Genomic DNA, 18621 nt, shown 5'->3' with positions numbered 1-18621 from the left:
GATGCCATGCTGCCCTTGGAGGGAGTGAGAGAGATAAGAACCACTTCTGCCAGCCTTAGGGGGTGGCTTCAGGTGCTACTGGCCCAGAGAGTCCCCAGGTAGGGGGGGGGACAGAATGAACTATAGGGCTACTATCACAGGAAGGACAATAACCGGGTAGAAACAGGATTAGGGGGGCCGGGACAGGCCCGGCCTAGGTGAGGTGGAGGGTAAGGATGGGGATGCTGTGGGGACAGCTGCAGACAGGGACATGAGGGGGACCTGTGGGTATCAGGAGAGGCAGAGTGAGTAGCAGGTGAAGGCGGTGCTCATTCTCGGATGAGCCGATCTGGGACAGTCTTAAATCAGTATGGGAACCTCTAGGAGTGACGGCAGGCACCGAATCCTGACACTCTCACCTCTTCCTGTGGCCATGGATCTGGCCTGACCCTGAAAGAAGGATTGAAGTCATAGAGGACAATGTGGAGGATTTGGTGCACCTGAGTGGTGGGGGTGCCTCCCCTGGCAGTAAGTCCAGGTTGAGGGGGCTGACTCCACTTCCCCAGAGAGGGGGTGGGAGGAAGAGCAGGGCAGCAGGAAGGGGAGTCGCTCTAGAAGGGAGAGAAGATTTTCCACAAGTGAAAATTGTGAGAGAGGAAACAATGTCTAAAAAGAAGTTCTCGGCAGTTTTGCTAGGAGAAGCCTCCGGTGTCCCCGTGAGCAAAGATGATGGGGCGGAACAGACAAAGGGGGATTAAGAGCACGCTTATCTTGAGCACTGAGAAGTGCGTAGAATTGTTGGATCATGATATTTTATATCAGACACTAAAATGACCCTGTATAATAATTATACTTGAATAAAAAGAAAGAAGAAAAAATATACAAAAGGGAAGATGAAGCCTAGCTGGGAAGGGCACGATGTGGCTTCAGGCGGGCTAAATTCACCCCCTTTGGGGTGGCTTCCAACATGAGGATGGTGATGGCTCTCCTGTATGAGGGAAGTGACAGTAATAAAGGGGAGGAGGGACAGACAGGACACCAGGGCTGTGCCAGAGGCAGCTCGCACCTGGAACCTGCAGCGGGGAGGGGGTTAGTCATGCTCTCAGACGTCATCTGGGGCTTGCAGGGGACCCCTCCACTGCCTCCCGGTTCTCAGTGGGAAGCCTGAGTCTGTGCTCTAAAAGCAATGAGGGCAAACAACAAAAGGTCGTATTTAGGCCAAGGCCAAGGCCAAGAGGGAAACCCTTAAGTGTAGCGTAACTTCTAAGCCTCAGCTGTTGTTCATGAAATCAGTGTCTCCCAAAGGGAAATGTCTCTTTAAATTAATGATAATTTATAACATGTGCTTAGCGTTTGCCTGGCACAATTTTAAATAAGCGTCGTAGAGCTGCCTTAGCCTTGTCAGGGTGGAGATAATGCCAAGCCCAGGACTCACGCTGGCTTTGTAAGGGGCTCAGGTGATCAGGAGTGGTGGATGGCAGTGGGCGGAGGGGCTGTGGGCTGGGGCTGGGGTCCAGAGGGGCAGGGAGGGCTGTGGGGAGGGCACTGGGAGGACTCTGGGGCATTGGTGACGGGGCATGTGGGCCTTGCCTTGCTCTGCAGATGGATGTGGGTCCTACCTGGTTCAGATGTCCGCTCTGCAGCTCAGCAGCTATTTGACCTTGGGCAAGTTAGACGGCAAAAGTGCGAGTGGATTGCTCCAGGACCACTAGAAGGATTAAATGATGAAATGAGATGCCCTGCTCTATGCCTGGTGCACCTGTTGGTGACAGATGCTGGCTCTTTACTGTTCTACAATCTTAGGGTCCAGAAGACAGAAATCTGGGTGGACCTACTCCCCCTTGGGGGCAACTGGAACCACTAAGTTAGGCCTCACAGTGCCTGGGGCCCATCACACCCAGCTTCCCCCAGCTGTGTTTGTGTTCCAGGCCCTAGTCCCTTGGGCAGCGCCCACAGCTAGAGGCTGCCCTGCCCTGTCCCCAGGCTGGCCCAGGGAGCCTTCTACCCTGCTCTCGTCCTTGCAGCCAAGCCAGCTTGCCCAGCTGGCTTTGATCAGGCTCTCACTGCACCACATTTCTCTGTCTTCACTTGTCCCTGTTTATGTTTCCTTGCAAACAAATGTCATGTCTTTCCCACGGGGCTTCTCTCTAGCCAGTGTATTTTAACCCCGTGCAGACAGGGGCGGGTGTTTGCTCTTCATCCCAGTCCCGTTCACTGCACCCAGTGAGGCAAGCGCTACTCTGACCCAGAGGCTGATGCTGTCCCCAGGCCCCAGCACTTGCCCACTGGCCCTGGTGTGGAGGGTCCTAGGGATGGATGGGTGGGAGGCATGGGGTTTGCAAAATCTTGCTTGTGGGCCTGCATTTTGTTTTTATTTCACTAGTATTTAAATAAATGTAGAAGTAATTGCTTGTTTTCTTAAATGTTTATTGTGCACAAATTAGAAAATAGCGAACAAAAGGATGAGGGAACCGCTTTTCCAAAGATGTATGTTGCTCCCATGTGGCGTGGATCATCCCAGACTGTACATGTGTGTGGGCACGTATACATACATGTACTATATTTTATATAACTAGTATCATATGGTATATGTTTTTACTTACTACATTGTGAACATATTATTTTGCTTTCTTCTTGAACTGCATTGTATTTCTTTGTTTAGTTGTCCCATAATTTATTTAATCCAAAGGTTCTCAAACCTTATTAGGTGCCCAGATCAGCCACAGGCAGGCCTTATTTAAACACAGATTTCTGGGGGTGCCTGGGTGGCTCAGTTCGTTGAGCATCTGACTCTTGATTTTGGCTCAGGTCTTGATCCCAGGGTTGCGGGATTGAGTCCCACATTGGACTCTGTGCTGAGCATGAAGCCTGCTTAAGGTTCCCTCTCTTTCTCTAGCTCTCCGCCCTTGCCCCACACGCCCTCCCTCTCTCTCTCTCTAAAAAAATACAAAATAAAACACAGATTGCTGGCCCACATTGGAGTGGAGCCCAAGAATTTGTAATTCTAACAAGTTCCCAGGTGAGGCTGACACAACCCAATCAGTTTAGCCCACACTCCTTGCTTGGGACACAGGTCTCTTCTGAGTTTTTGAGTGTAAGCGACCCTGCACTGAAAACGGGCTAGCAAAATCCTGGGCACATCCCTCCTGAAGGATAAACCTCTAGAGGCAGGGTTTGCTAAGACAGACAGTATCACAGGCTTAAAGCCATTGCTACATGTTGCCAGCAAATTTGTTTCCTTTATTTTCCCACCAGAGTATACCGGGTTCGGGACTTTGCATTATTCCTCCTCCTCTTCTTCTTCCCCTCCCCCTCCCTCTCCCTCCTCCCTCCTCCTCTTTTCCCTCCTTCCCCTCCTCCTCCTCTCCCCTCTCCTTTACTAAATAAAATGTGCCTACCACATGTAGCTAAAGACTCAAGAAAGCTAGGTTCCTATCCCACAGACTGTGTGAGTCCAGAAAACCTCCCTTACTCCTCTGAGGCTTGGTTTCTTCATCTATTTGAAGGGGAAAAAAATACTCTTTTGCCCCATTCCTGGGTTGCTGTGAGAACCATAAAATGATGAATGGGAGTGCCCTTTCTAAATTGTGACCCACATGCAGGTGGGAGGGTCCTGAGCACTTCCCTGAAGGGGATTAAGATACAACCTATGTATATGGGTCTATTTCTGTTTTTTATTTGTTTTGTTTTGTTTTCTTTTTTTTAGATACCACATAAAGTAAAATCAAATGATATTTGTCTTTCTGTGACTTTTTTCACTTAGCATTATACCCTCTAGGCATCTCCATGTTGTCCATCTTGAATGGCAAGATCTCTTTTACTGCTGAGTAGTATTCCATTGCATATATACACCATATCTTCTTCATCCATCAATGGACACTTAGACTGCTTTCACATCTTGGCTGTTGTAAATAATGTTGTAATATACCAGAGAACAAACTGGTAGTTACCAGAGAGAAGGGAGTCAGGAGATGGGCAAAATAGGTGAAGGGGATTAAGAGGTACAAACTTCCACTTATAAAACAAATAACTTATGTGGATGAAACATATAGCATAGGGAATCCGGTGAGTAATATTGTAATAACTTTGTATGGTGGCAGATGGAAACTATACCTGTTGTGAGCATTGTATAATGTATATAATTATTGAATCGCTATGTTGCACATCTGAAACTTAATATATTTTATGTCAACCATACGTCAATAGATAATTACTTAACTGATTCATTTAAAAAAGATACAGTCTGTATTGTGGAAACTTCTGGAAAGTTAGAGTTACTGGGGGAAAGTTGCCTAAGGGGCTTGTCTTTAGAGCCAGAACTTCCACCAGTTGCCTGCAGTTGCCCCCAGCAGTATGATGGTAAATGTTCAACAACCCCCTCAGGGACTGGGGTGGCGGAGGGGTGGGGTAGGAAAGGCCTTGATTTTAGCCTTTGCCAAATACTATGGTGTAAATACTCCCTCCAAGCCCTCTTACAAGCTGCCAGGGTGTCATAGGATGTAATAAAACAGGAATTGATGAATTTTAAGTATTACTTTGATGTTTCCTATATTTATTTGTAAGTTTATTTTTGATAAGGGCCATGCTTAACAACTGGCTTGCACGAAGTTCTTAAAAAATTTAACAATTGGCTCTCACTAGCCAGTACGAGGTGGCTTCAGCAGACATTTGATGCCTGTCTTGGCCACGAACTTCGTAAAAATGTAAGTCATTTTTTCACCTTTATGGAGGAATAATGCATATTTATGCTGACTTCATCTTTTACATTCAACTGAGGGCTACACCCTGGCAATCTGAATTACTTTTGGTTCCAAACGTTTGGCATCTATATAGGAAAATAGTTCAGTACTGGGTTTTGCAAGGATTGAAGTTTGGGGTCCCGCTAAGGCACCTATCTGGCTCTCATGCAGCACAGCCAAGCTCCCCCTGCACATGTGTTGTGCAGAGAGAAAACCAGTAATTTGGGGCAAGCGTGCTTTGTTTCCAGAACCTCATCAGTGAGGTCTTGAGAGATCAATTTTCAATTGCTGCTATTCTCGCCTTTTAATTATCTTAGTTGGGCTTTATTGTGATCAGTTTAATTTGTTGTGGGTTGAATGTTGAGTCCTCCAGTATGCCTACCCCTTATCGCATTACTGATGTTCGTGGCCCATAGTTTTCCAATAAGCGAACTTGAATTTGTGTATACTTTGTGGTTCAAATACGAGCCTTCATATCTCTTTCATTAAGGCAGGTAAACAATCTAAATTTTTTTTTTGCCTGTAAAGTGATATCTCAAAATCTATCATGTGCCACTGCCTGTGAATTTATGCTATATAAATAGCTTACTAGGTGCCGTATCCAATGAAATGATAACTTTGCTGGGTTATCTTCAAGTTTTGGGGAGTCGCTTTAAAACTATAACTCAAAATTAAAATAATACACATATACTCATAGTGTTCTCTTATAAATAATAAATAATTCAAATGTGCTCGTGTCTGATCTTTATCATAGTTGCTGAATTTCTGGCAGCCAGGGTGGACTTGGGATGGCTTCCAAGGAGAGTGGTCTTTCCCTTGTGAAGTGAACCAAGTGAGGCTGACCTCCTTCTCACCAACACGGGGCAGGCTCCTCTCTCCTCTCCAGGAGTGGGCGCTCACGGTGTCTTTGACGCTGGCTGGTTCACACGACAGGGGGTCAGGCAAGCGTCTCACGGCACCAGCCACCTTCTGTCCATTCCCCGTGTGCTGTGGGTGTGCTAGAACCCAGTTCCGCCTCACCGCAGCTAGTCCCCTGCCTGTGACCTCCTCCCATTTCACCAATCCGAGCACGATGGTCACGTGGAGCAAGGGGAGCCATTAGAAGCAGACCTCTCTACGTGAGCAAAGCCAGATGGGGTCCTGGGAGTGCAAAGTGCAGTTCACTATTTTGGAAGTCCAGGAATGTAATACACGACATTAAGACAATGAAGGGAAAACGTCTCACACAATCATGTCCATTGATGCCGAAAAAGCATTAGACAAAAATCAACATCTTTTCATGATGAGAGCACTTTGTAAACTAGGATTCAAAGGGAACTTCCTCAAGATGAAAAAGGCCATTTATAAAAGCCTACAGCTAACAACATTCTCAATGCTGAAAGGCTGACACTTTCCCTGAAGATAAGGAACAAGACAAGGATGCTGGCCTTCAGCACTTTGATTCAGCATAGACTGAAATTCTTGCCAGGGCAATTTGGGAAGAGAAAGAAACAAAAGAGATCCAGATTGTAAGGGGAGAAGTAAAACTGTATTTGCAGATGACAAGATCTTATAGAGAGAAAAATCCAAAGAAGTTTGGGAAAAATGGTTAGAATTAATAAAAGTCAGCAAAGTTGAACAAAAAAAAAGTTGCATTTGTGTACAATAGGAACAATCTGTAAAATATATTAAGGAAACAGTTGCATTTACATAACTTCAAGAAGAATGCGATATTTAAGAATAAATCTAACCAAGAGAGGGCAAAAAGAGTGAAACTGAAAGCCCCCCAGCCCCATGTGAAGGGGGGCTGGAGCCAGGCTCACTGCCCAGCAGGGGTGTGGCTGGTGGGTGTGGCTGAACGTACTGCCTCACATTTGGGACCCTAAGTCTTAACCCCTCAGGTTCCTTTCCAGGGAAATTTCCGGTAGGGCTTTCACGCAGCCTAACTCAGCCTTCCCAGAAGTCATTCCGGGCAGGCCTGGGATCAGCTACAGGGCTGTGGGTGTTGTGTTGGGGAAGGGACAGTGGCTGGCCTCTCCTGGGACACCTTTACCATGCATTATGCAACTGTATCATGTCACAGAAGAGACACTTTCTCTGAAGGACTGGAGGGGAAGAAGCCAGTCTTAAGATGAGGGCCTGCAGTAGAGCTTTTAATTGTGGGTTTGGAAATAAATCATCCCAGGTATCTGTGAGCATACATGCTACTTTCCAGTGGGGATTTCAAATGCCTTGGATGTGAGCTGAAGGCTGAATGGGAGTAAGCCAGCATGTTTAGAAATTGTGGTTAACTTGCTGTTGGCCTTTGGGGTTCTGGGATCTCACCTTTTAAGTTGGAACCATGCTTCTAGAAGGTTCATTCAGTATGGGTTAGCAATTGGTGGCCTGAGAGCTGTGTCCAGGGTGGCCTATGGCCAGCATATTTTGGACAAAGAGAGAGGGAAGACCCAGCCCTTTCCCCAGAGCTCCCAGTATGGCTGTCTAAGAACATGCACCAGGAGTAGCCAGCTGCCAGGATCCTGGAACTTCTGGGTCATCATGTACATGGCCTCCAGCCGGGCTGTCCTTCCTACCGGCTGAAATCACCCTTACAAGGAAGCATAGGTTGGAAGAAGACACTTCTGCATCCAGAAATCTCGCTGAACATTCGAGATCCCCGGAACCGGAGCTAGGCAGGAGGGAGGCAGGACTCTGGGCCCTGGAGCACAGCCACAGACACACCCCAGCACCCAGCCTGAAGGGTGTCCCCCTCCCTGCTCTCTGATGACAGAGGAAGCCTAGGCTATTTGTGTGGGCGCCCTGAGGTTAAGGTCAAAACCCTGAGACAGCTCCAAACAAACCACGGAGAAGCAGCAGCCTGTTATTAAGGCTGAAGGGAAAAAAAGCAAAGCTCCCTTCCCCACTTGCTTGGAGAGCCTGAGGAAGCGTTCTTCATATTACATTTCTCTGTGGCTGAGTTTTTCCTTACATGGTCCCCTGACTCACTTCTTTTTAAATAGTTACAAGAAGCAACAGAAAATGGACCAAAAAGAGAGTTCTTCTTTACTCTAATCCTCAAATTGTCTGATACCTCCTGGCACTTTCTCTGCAGCATTGGCACAAGGCTGAGGTCATCAATAATTCCTGGGGACTGACCTTCACTGGGAGAAACTCCCCACTCTGGAGCCCACCCTGCACCTGGCCAGCAGCGACCCAGGCAGCTCACCACTCTTCTCCCTCCCTCGGGTGTTGAGTCTGATTACAGGAGTTCTTTGCAGGGCAGTGGTAAGGTGGCTGGTACTACCTCAAGGAGCCCTATTTTCTAGTATGAAGAAGAAGAGTATTGCCCACCTAAGACATTTTAAAGTTTGTTTATTTATTTGGAAAGAGGGAGAGAGAGAGAGAGCGCGCACGCTCGCGCAAGTCGGGGAGGGGCAGAGAGCAAGGGAGAGAGAGAGAGAGAGAGAGAAAGACAGAGAATCCCAAGCAGGCTTCGCGCTGTCAGCTTGGAGCCTGATGCGGGGCTTGAACTCCTGAACGGTGAGACCATGACCTGAGATGGAATCAAGAGTCAGATGCTTAACTGACTAGAGCCACTCAGGCGCCCCAAGACATTTTATATAGCAGCTCGGCCATAAAAATGTCAGGACTGATGCACCCCTGTAGGCAACATCAGGTTCTTGGCCGAGTGGACAGGCACTTTCTGGAAGCTCATGGGCTCTGGGGTGAATGAGCTGACTCTCCCGGTAGCATAGCTTGTGGCACGAGCCAACCTCTGGAGTTCGAAGTGAAGGGAAGCCAGAAGTGGCGTCTCCGGTTCCCACCGTGCCTCTGGCTGGCTTGTTTCCTGTTAGCCTCTTCCCGGCTGAGAAACACAGAGACTGGGCAGGGTAACTTTGGAAGAGAAGTTAAGGCTGGAAAGCACCCCAGGCCTTCTTGATGAGGCTTAGTGTTTACATGCGATGTGTGAGCTGAGCTGAGCTGGCCGGGAGTCAGAGCTCCAAGAAAATGCTGTGTTGGTCCTTTTGGAGTTCTGCACACCAACCCTGTCGGCCACAGCAGTGGAGCACGGAAGTTCTTGGCAAAGCTGGGGAACCAGCTGGAAAACTTCAGCGCCTGGGACGCAGTGGGCTGGGCGGGCCTGGGCCTTAACCATTCTTCCCTCCTTTTCCCGGGGGGCAGGGGAGGGCAGGAACCCTGTATGGGTGGCCTTACTTAGCTAAATATCTGCAGGGAGCAAGGGGAGGGGCTGGGAAAGAGCACCTTCTTATGGACAGAAGCAACCCAGAGTCCACATGAGGGCGAAGGATATTTGCACATCTTTGGTGGGGCTTTGCTCTAAGCCACTTGCTGGGAAGTGGCCCACAAGAAAGAGCATCTGGGAAGCATGGAAAACAGCCCTGCCTCTGGGTTTGGGGTATAAGCACCCCACTTCCTCCCTCCTACCTGTGCCTCACCTCACCCCTCTGAACTTCAACCTCCCCCTATAAAGTAAGGTTAAAGATGCCTATGTGGCAGGGTTGTTGAGCATACATAGATTCTGGAGGAATAAAGGAACGAGCTCATGTGACTTTGGAAAATAGGGTTTTGACCAGAAAATGCACGGCTAAACACGAACGCAAGGGTATAGGAACACTGTAATGTAGTTAGTAAGGTAGTTTCCCGGAGGGGTACAGATGGACTATTCTGAAACTGGTGTATATGAATATTTTGAGCAAACAAACACAGGAAGGGATGATGGGTAGAAGGAGTCAAACTCCCCATGTTGTCCTTGGGGAACCACAGGGCCCCACCAGGACTGTGCACTACGGTGTAGACACTGGCCAATGAGCTGTTGAACTAGAACATATTTAAACATGACAGGTAAGATCAGTCTATTGAATTACTATGGCTGCATAACAAATTGCCCCCAAACCTAGTGAGAGCTGGATCTTTCACTACGCTCACAGTTTCTGAGGGTCAAGAATGCAGGCAGGGCAGATAGCTGAATTCGGAGGGGATAGCTAGTCTCTGCTCTGAGATATTTGGGGCCCCAGCTGGAAGATTCAAAGACTAGAAGGCGGAATCATCCAAAGGCTCATTCACTCGTGTATGGGCTGGTCGGCTGGGGACCTTTGCCGGGGCTGTTGGTTGGAACACCTCCATGTGGCCTTTCTGTGTGGCCTGGGCTTCCTTACAACATGGTGGCTGAGTCCAAAGGAAAGTAGAAAGAGAGACACAGAGAGACACACGAACACACAGAATACTCTAGTATTCCACAATTTGGTTGTGTAGCAATTTATGTAACTACCTCTTTCTTTTGATGGATCTTTGAAATGTTTCCCTTCCCCTCCACCCCCCATTATAAATAATACTGCAGCATGCCTGGGTGCCTCAGAAGGTTGAGCGTCTGACTCTTGATTGAGGCTCTGGTCATGATCCCAGGGTCGTGGGATCAAGCCCCACTTTGGGCTCCAACCTGAGCATGAATCCTAGTTAAGAGTTTCCTTCTTAAGTAAGAGTCTCCCTCTTTCTCTCTCTCCCTCTCTCCTTCTGCCCCTCTCCCCCGCTCACACACAGGCTCACGCTCTCTCTCAAATAAAAAATAATAAAAAATAAAAAAATAGTTCTGCAACCAACATTTCTCTGTGTGTTATTTTATGCACATAGTACAAAATGCGAATGTTTCCTGGGAAGGAGACGGATGAGTGAAAGGCTGAGTGAAAGAACAAGTCCATTTTTTATTGTAATGGACACTATCAAGTTTCCTTAGAGAAAGGCTCTGTGACCAAGAGAGTATAAAAGTACTCACTTCCTTACACCCTCACTAGCACCGGGTACTATCAGTCTTTTTCATCCTTGCTTGTGTTATGGGCAAAAGCAATACACTGCACATCATGTGTTTTTAATTTGTAGTTTCCTCATTATAGTTAGGTTGAGCTGGGCTGAACATCTCATATGTTTATCAGCCATCTGTAGTCCTTCTCCTGGGAATTGCCTGTTCATTTCCTTTACTGAACTATTCATTGCAGTTTCACTAAAAAGCAAAGAAATGCAAATTGAAACAGCGAGGTTTTGTTTTCTGTTTTGTTTTGGTTTTTTTAAGTGATGAAGTTAAAAAAAAAGGTGACAAGGATTCCTGATGCTTGTGATGATTGATAGCACAGAAGTTCAGAAAACCACCCTATCATTAATTAGGGTATTAACTTCTATTTTCTTTCTATGCATTTTTAATTAAAACACAATCCTAGCACCATATGAAAATATTCCAAGTTGTTTTATACGAGATGAGACCAATGTTGATTTAAAAAAATGTGAATAAAAATTTTCAGCATCATTTATTGACCGAGTCTTCTTTTTCTAGCAGACTTTTGTTAACTTTATCTGTTGAAAATTAAGATATATAATGTGATGTTTTTCTGGACTACTTTTATCTTCTATTGATCTACTTATTTTTTTGTGTGCTGGCATCCCCCCCCCCCCCCCCCCGCTTTTTTATAAGGCAGGTCTCTGGATTTATTTGGTAAGAGAGAGCACAACTTAGTTTTTCCTGTCTCCACCAGGGAACATTGTCTCTTTGTAGGTGCAAGTGTGACTTTTCATCACTCCATAAAGCTCTGTGGTGTTTTCCCTCATGCAGTGGCCTTTCACTCTGGAGAGGAGTATATTTTCCTAGGTGCTGGCTGTGTGGACAGTGTTGGGGTTACTTTTGGAATATCCGTCACCTTTTTGAGCTGTTTAGATTCGGGGATGCAGAGGAGTAGAGTTAGTGACACTGAGCAGAGGTGGGAGGGAAATGGAGAGAAGTGTTTTGGAGGAAGTGTGTTCCAACACTGAGACCTCCAGGAGCAGAGAGAGGCGGCAGGTAGGAAGGCATGCCAGAGTGACTCGGGGCCCGAACCCAAGAATCCTGAGATCATGACTTGAGCTGAAGTCGGATGGTTAGCTGACTGAGCTACCCAGGTGCCCCAGTAGGCCCATTTTGATGTTGGGCGATGGCAGTGTGTGTGCAAACATGTGTGTAGTTAAGGGAACATGGTGTGAATTGTATGTATGCGCGTGTGAACAGAAATGTGTCATTAGGTAAATGTGTGTGTGAATTTGGGTGTGTGTGTTAGTTTATATGTGCATGAATGTGTATGTGTCTGTGTTTGTGTCTGTTTATGTACATTTAAGTGTATGTGTGTCTGAGTATTATGTGCGTGCCTGCGTGAGGATATATGTATTTATATATGTATAAGTGTCTTTGTGGGTATGTTTAAGTATTTGTGTCTCTATGTGTGTGTAAGTGTTTATATGTGTGTGTGTTTGTGTTTTATGTTTGCGATCCTGACAATAAACAAGACAGGAAAGGGTCCCACTGAGAAATGAGATCTTGGTGAGAAGCCTCTCCTCCTCTCTAGACTGGGTCTCAGTCCTTGCCATGGGTCACAGAACAGACCAGTGTCATCGATGAGGTCACAGAATAAAGCCAGGATCCTAGTAACCACAGGGAGCCCAGCAGCCACTTGGGCTGGGGCCAGCAGAGGACTTCGGCACAGCCCAAGCCAACCCTCACTAAACAGCTGGAGTGCTGAGTCCCCTGGGCTCTGGTGTCCAGTCATGAAACGTCACTTCACAGACCATAGGGGAGAACAATCACCAACAGATGGGACCAGCCTCAGCTTGGCCAGCCCAGAGCCCACGGGGGAGAGTGTGGAAGTGTGCTGGTCAGGTAGGTAAAAAGAGAGAGGGTTGGTTCCCTGGGAAGGAGGTCCTGGAGGGTGAGGGATGGGCACTGGGTCACCCTTCAGTGCTGTTGCAAAAGTGTATTGGCCATAAAAATGGACCAATGCCTGAGGCCATCGTGAGTACATGAAGTGATTTCAGGAGGTACAAGGATGAAAAAGTAAAATGTTAGTATATATTTTAATACACGTCGGAGAAGCAGAATTGGCATGTCAGCCCTGTGATTTCAGAATAATATAAAAATGTCCCTTATAATAAATTGATTAAAGTTAATTCGGAATATCAATTTGAAGACCACTATGAAGTGACCATGGGCAGCACCTAAGGGTAACACCAGCTCAACGGTTAGTTAAACTCTGTGCCTCAGTTTCTTAATCTGTCAAAGAGGAATTGTTACAATGTAATTTTGTAGGGCTTTTTAAAAAATATTAATGAAGTTAAAACATGGCAAGCACTTATATGTGATGGGGTTCAGTGAATGTTTAAGGAGAGGGTGAGATGTTCCCCAGGTAAGAACAAGATACATCACAAATGCTGAAGGTTCTAGAAGGGGGTGCTGGATGACCTGACCAAAGCACTTTCCATGCTTTTTTAAGTTAAGCCTTTTAAAAAATTTATTTTGAGAGAGAGGAAGCATGGGGGAGGGACAGAGAGAGGAAGAGAGAGAATCTCAAGCAGGCTCTGCACTGTCAGTGAGGAACCTGATGTGGGACTCAAACTCATGAACCGCGAGATCATGATGTGAGCCCAAACCAAGAGCTGGATGCTCAACCGACTGAGCCACTCAGGTGACCTCTCCCCTCACATGCGTGGCTTTTTAAATTGGCTCTACTGAGCTGTTAATTTACACATGAAAGTGTCATCAGTGTGTACAATTTGAAGAATTTTTTGTTAACGTACATTGCATAACCACCACCATGGTCTTGACCTGGAACATTTTGATGATCCCCAAAGGTTTCCTTGTGACCCTTTGCAGTGAGTTCTCCTGCCACCTTCAGCTCCTGGCAACCCCTGATCTGTTCCCCCTCCCTATAGTTTTACTTTTCCTAGAATGACATCTAGAATGTCATCGAAGTGGAATCCTACAGTAGAGGGCCTTTGTACCCTGGCTGCTTTCATTTAGAGTAATGCATTAGAGATTCATCCATGTTTTAAAGGCATATTTTAAAAGTTCTTATTTATTTATTTTGAGAGGGACAGAGGTAACGCAATGGGGGAGAGACAGAGAGAGAGAAGGCGAGAGAGAATCCCAAGCAGGCTCCGCACTGTCAGTACAGAGCCGGATGCAGGGCTTGAAACTCACAAAACCAGGAGATCATGACCCAAGCCGAAACCAACAGTGGGCGCTCAACCCTGAGCCAGCCACCCAGGCACCTGGAGATTCATCCATGTTTTACATATATCAGTAGATCATTCCTTTTTTTATCCATGAATAGGCTTGCACTGTATGGATGTACCCTAATCTGTGTATTCACCGGCTGATGGTCTTTTTGGGGTTTAGTCAAGGTTTTGGTGATTCCATTCATACATTATTTGATCCTCACCTCGTACCCCCAGGAGGTAAGCATCCTCATCCCCATTTTACGGGGAAACACAACACAGGAGCTGATGGTACCTGCCCAAGGGCTCCTGAGCCTGCGCCCTTCCGGAACCCTGGAGGTGGGTTGTGGCACTGATCCCTGCGGGGACGCTGATGAAAATGTCCTTCCATTTCCCAGGGACGGTGGAGAGAGAGGAGATGCCTTCACGGTCGGGGCCGGCCATTCCCCACGAGGAGAACGTGTGCTTGGCCCACAGGGCTCCTGCGATGCTGAGCTGGAGCGGCTCCTCGTCCTCCCGGTCCTCCTCCGAGTATCAGTCTTACTCCCAGTACCAGTCTTGCTACTCCTGCCTGTACGACGACGAGGACGCGGCCCAGCGAAGTGTGTGCGCCTTCTACACCCACGTGCAGACGGTGCAGGGCGTGGCCGTGGCCTGGGAGACCGAGTCGGGCTTTGAGCCGGTCAGCCGGAAGCCCCGCATTCACGAGGCCGAGTTCGTCAAGAGGCAGAGGAGGAAAGGCTCCTCCTTTGAGATGGCTTCCAACAGCGCCCTGTGCTGGGAACTGGAAGCCAGCAAGAGCCACTGCTGCCCAGAGCAGGATGACGCGGAGCTGCTGGGGCCTCTGGAGAGCTGCCCGCAGGAGCTGCGGGACACCCCGGACTGGCTGGTCACCACGGACTACGGGCTGCGCTGCGTGGCCTGCTGTCGGGTCTTCCCCACGTTGGAGGCTCTGCTCAAGCACGCCCAATATGGCATCCAAGAGGGCTTCAGCTGCCAGATCTTTTTTGAGGAGATGCTGGAGAGAAGGCGGGCCCGGGGCCAAGTCCGGGAGCAGAAGCTGGAGGAGGAGGAACAGAGCCCTTCAGAGGGCAGTGAATGTTCGCGGCCCCAGGCCAGGGCGCTTCCCTCGTAGCGGCAGCAGGAGCAGTGAGCCGGAGGTGATGTGCCCAGCCCTGCCCTCACCTCTGGCACGTCGGTGGCTCCTTCCCCAGCCAGCAGGACCAGAACTACCCCGGCAGGGGGGAGAAGAGGAGAGCCGGGGGGAGAAAGCAAGTGGGAGCCAGAGCTGGCAGGGCCGTGACAAGGAGGAGAACCCTTCCAAAGGGCACAGCGTTTCAACCAGAGTCCATTTCGAACCTGAATCCAAAGAGGGAGGGCTTCAAGTGTTTCTGACGATGGGCACAAGATCTGAAGCCCGCAAGCGTGTGGCCACAGAGATTTTTATTTTTTGCTGGTGGATCGAGCAGGTCATGACCCACAGGAGAGCCGACTGCAAATGAAGCTTCTGCCCTATATTTTTCATTGTTAGGAACCTGCTATATGCCCTAATTCTATGTCTTATTTTAGTGCGATTAAACTTGAGTAACTCAAAACTTAAGGCAATAGCTAAAGGGGTGAGCCATGCTATGAGGTTGGGGCCATAGGAAATTGCCATTTCTGTAGGTTACACACCAGCACAGACACCTGGAGACAGGCAGGTTCCCAGAGGTAGAGATGGGGTCTGGATAAGTCCTGTTACCTATGAGCTCATAGGTCAACACTATGTTTAAAAATGTTTCTACAATATTCGTCTGCACCCTCCTATCTGTCCCCAGCTCCGGGGGCTGCACTGATTCAAGAAAATACATGGATGGCTCCCTGTGTGTAATGCACGCTGATGAAACATGTAGCCCAACCTTCCAGTGAGAGGCAGGACAGGCAGTCGCAAGACAAGGGAATGAATCACATAAAGGAGGTTTGGGAGCTCAGCGGAGGGGCCCCAAACTCAGGCTGGTTGAAGAGGAAGCAAAACTTTCCGAAAGAGGTGATGTTCACCAAGGCTTAGAGGACAGGTAGAATTAGTAAGACTAGGGCTTCTCACTCCTGGCGCGGTTGACATTTTAGACTGAATAATTGTCTTCATGTGTCTACTGTAGGAGGTTCGGCAGCATCCCTGGTCTCTCCCCACCAGATGCCCGTAGCATCTCCTCCCCTGCAACTGTGACAATTGAAAATGTCCCAGACATTAACAAACATTCCCTGGAGGGAAAAATCACTGCTTGGTTGACAATCACTGAGCTAGACAAGAATGAGGATCTTAAGAGAAGGAATGGCACAATATGTTTGGGCAATCGCCAGCCACTTGGCCTGGCTGGAATGCTGGAGACATTTCTCCTCTCCAAAGCTCCATAAAAATTTAGCACCTGCTATGTGCCAGGCACTGTACTGGGCACAGGGAACAAACAGTGAATAGGCATGGATGGTTCCCTGTGTAGCTTGCAGAAAGCTGGCAAAAATAGACTGTATATATACATATTTAGAAATAATTACAGAAGCACTCATTTCATGACCTTCTAGGCCCTCCATGGCCCGGGCTTTGCTAACTTCTCCATCACCATTTCTTGGCATTTGCTGCTTCCCTTGCTATGCTCCAGTTCCGTTAGCCTTCCTTCTTTCCTTAAAAGCTCCAGGCTTTCATACCTCAGGGCCTTTGCACTTGCCCTCTCCTCTAAGTGGAGTGCAAACCCTTCTCTGTCATTCTTCTGGCTGACTGCTGACCCTTTGTTCATCCTTGAGGCTTCAGCCTTGTCACTTTTTCAAAGGGGACTTCTCCAATCATACCACCTGGTGCGTGCCTCATTCTAAGTGCAGATGATTTTAAAAAAAGAAGTGGCATGATCAGACTTATGTCATTCTGGTTGTATATGAAATATGGATTGGTGCAGTAGCAAAAGAAGAAAGGATAGAGTAGCCAGATCACTTAAGAGGCAGTTGCAGAAATCCAGATATAAGGGATAATGTGGTCTGGACAAGGCTTGTCACAAGCCAAGAGGAAGTGAATGGATGCATTCAAGATGTATTTGGGGAATAGATCCAAAGGACTTGGGGATGGGTGGATGTGGGGGTGGGGAAAATGGGCTTGTCAGGGTAGACTCCCAGGATCACAGCAGGAGCAAACGGTAGATGGTTGTTCAGTAAGTGATATGAAGAACTTTGGAGAAAGATCGGCTGTATGTGTGTGCTTGCGTGTGTGAGAATGTGCATGTGTGCATGTGAGAATGTGCATGTGTACATGTGTATACATGTACAAGTGTCTGCGTGTGGATGTACATGCCTAAGTGCTGGGGCTGGTGGCTGTAGAAGTCAATTAGGACAAAATCAAATCTAAATACTAATGACACATCCAAGCAGAAATGTTGAGCAGGAAGTGATTTATGATTTAGAATTCTGAAGACAAGTCTGGATCAGAAACAAATTAGAAAAGTAACAGCACATGGATGGTACCATATTTAAAACAACAACAGTGGATGGATGAGGTTAAGTAGGGAATTGGGGTAGAGTTACATTGTAAGTGTGGTATGTGAAGGAAGGAGAAATCAGATGTGGGATACATTTCTTAGTTTTCCTCAAAGTCAACAAAACACTAAGATTGTTTCTGGGAATGGTGAGCAGTGTTAAATGTGGGGGAGAGTGGGAGTGAGTTGAGGATGAGACATTTTTCATTTCATCTGGCACATGGAGGTTGCTGATGGCTCTGATGAGAGCAGTCTCGGACCAAGTGGGGCAGAGGCCAGATGGGCATGGGCCAGTAGTGGACATGAGGCCAACCACTGGGGAGGAGTATTAGACAACTCTACTGGCAAAATTTTTTTTTAAAGGGAAAGCAACTATGGCTGTAGCTGGACAAAAGGAAAGATGAAGAGGGGAGAGAGCAAGTTTATATGCTAATGAGAATGATTCAGTAGAGAGGAGGAGACAGAATGTAAGAAAAGTGGGGAAATCCTAGAACAGTGGAGCAGGTGAGAGAGGGCTGCATCCTGAACAGAGATGCAGAAGTGGGCCCTTGACAAGAACATCTTTGTGTTCATCGTTGTACCCAGATGGGCAGTTAGGTCAAGTAGGGCTTAGGAGAGAGAATTATAAAACTTGAAGCCCACCCCACCTCCCACTGAAAACTGCAGGGAGCTCTTGAGGAATTGTCAGCAAGTCAGGTTTGCATTTACGAAAGATTACTGGTGAACAGGATCGAGAGTGGATGAAAGAGAACATTGCTGGCAACAAGGACTGCAGTTAAACCACTGAAGGCAGGATGAGTTCAAGAGATGTTTGAGAGATGGAAATGATTTGGGCTAGTGTTTGATGAGGGTGGTGAGAGGAAGGCGTCCAGAATGACTTCCAGGTTTATTTTTAACTGGGTAGCTGGTGAGTAAAGGTGCCATTTCCAGATAGTGGAATACCAAAGGAGAAGATTTGCTGGGATACTAATGAGTCCAGTCTCGAATAAGCTCAGCTTGTGATAGAAACATTCAGAAGGGGGTTTGAAGGATCTAAAGCTTACAAGGGATGGCAATGGATTTCACCAAATCACTACCTAAATTAAATCTACAAGCGTATGGTTAGCTAAGGCCATGGTGGTTTATGTGGGCCTTAAGTGAGATGCATTCTCTCTGCTAGCCGCAGTGCAACAGGAAGTCATGAGATCATCTTAGAACGGACATCGACCATGGGGATGGTGTCTTATCACCACTTTCAAGATGTGGCAGAGTCATGGACTTCCTAAATTCACTGTGAAACACACTGGAGGATCTTCAGAAAGGAAAAGGGGATGGGACAATGGCCCAATTTTGTCAAGCTCTTCTTGGAAGGGCTATCTGGTGTTTGAGGGAGGCTCGGTAGGCAGGTAGAATCAAAGGACAATCTAAGAGAAGGAGAGGCA

At 47.5% G+C, this 18621-nt stretch overlaps 1 protein-coding gene across 1 annotated transcript; it reads left to right on the top strand.

The window, feature by feature from the left end:
- The first annotated feature begins 12127 nt into the window (after positions 1-12127).
- Positions 12128-15303, top strand: FAM170B (family with sequence similarity 170 member B). The gene is made up of 2 exons (XM_042908322.1): positions 12128-12369; positions 14102-15303. Exons 1-2 carry the CDS (start codon positions 12258-12260, stop codon positions 14836-14838), a joined length of 849 nt encoding a protein of 282 aa, XP_042764256.1. The 5' UTR covers positions 12128-12257; the 3' UTR covers positions 14839-15303.
- The last annotated feature ends 3318 nt before the right edge of the window (positions 15304-18621 follow it).

This window comes from Panthera leo, chromosome D2 (genome assembly GCF_018350215.1).
Source record: "Panthera leo isolate Ple1 chromosome D2, P.leo_Ple1_pat1.1, whole genome shotgun sequence".
Lineage (NCBI taxonomy): Eukaryota > Metazoa > Chordata > Mammalia > Carnivora > Felidae > Panthera > Panthera leo.
Note: the sequence above shows the minus strand (reverse complement) of the source record. Positions and strands in the feature narration are given on the sequence as shown.

Bases quoted from the DNA above. Each gene is read 5' to 3' on its own strand.
- FAM170B (XM_042908322.1), top strand. From the start codon at position 12,258: ATGAAACGTCACTTCACAGACCATAGGGGAGAACAATCACCAACAGAT. The intron at 12,370-14,101 runs GTAGGTAAAAAG...TCCATTTCCCAG, and splicing joins TGTGGAAGTGTGCTGGTCAG to GGACGGTGGAGAGAGAGGAG.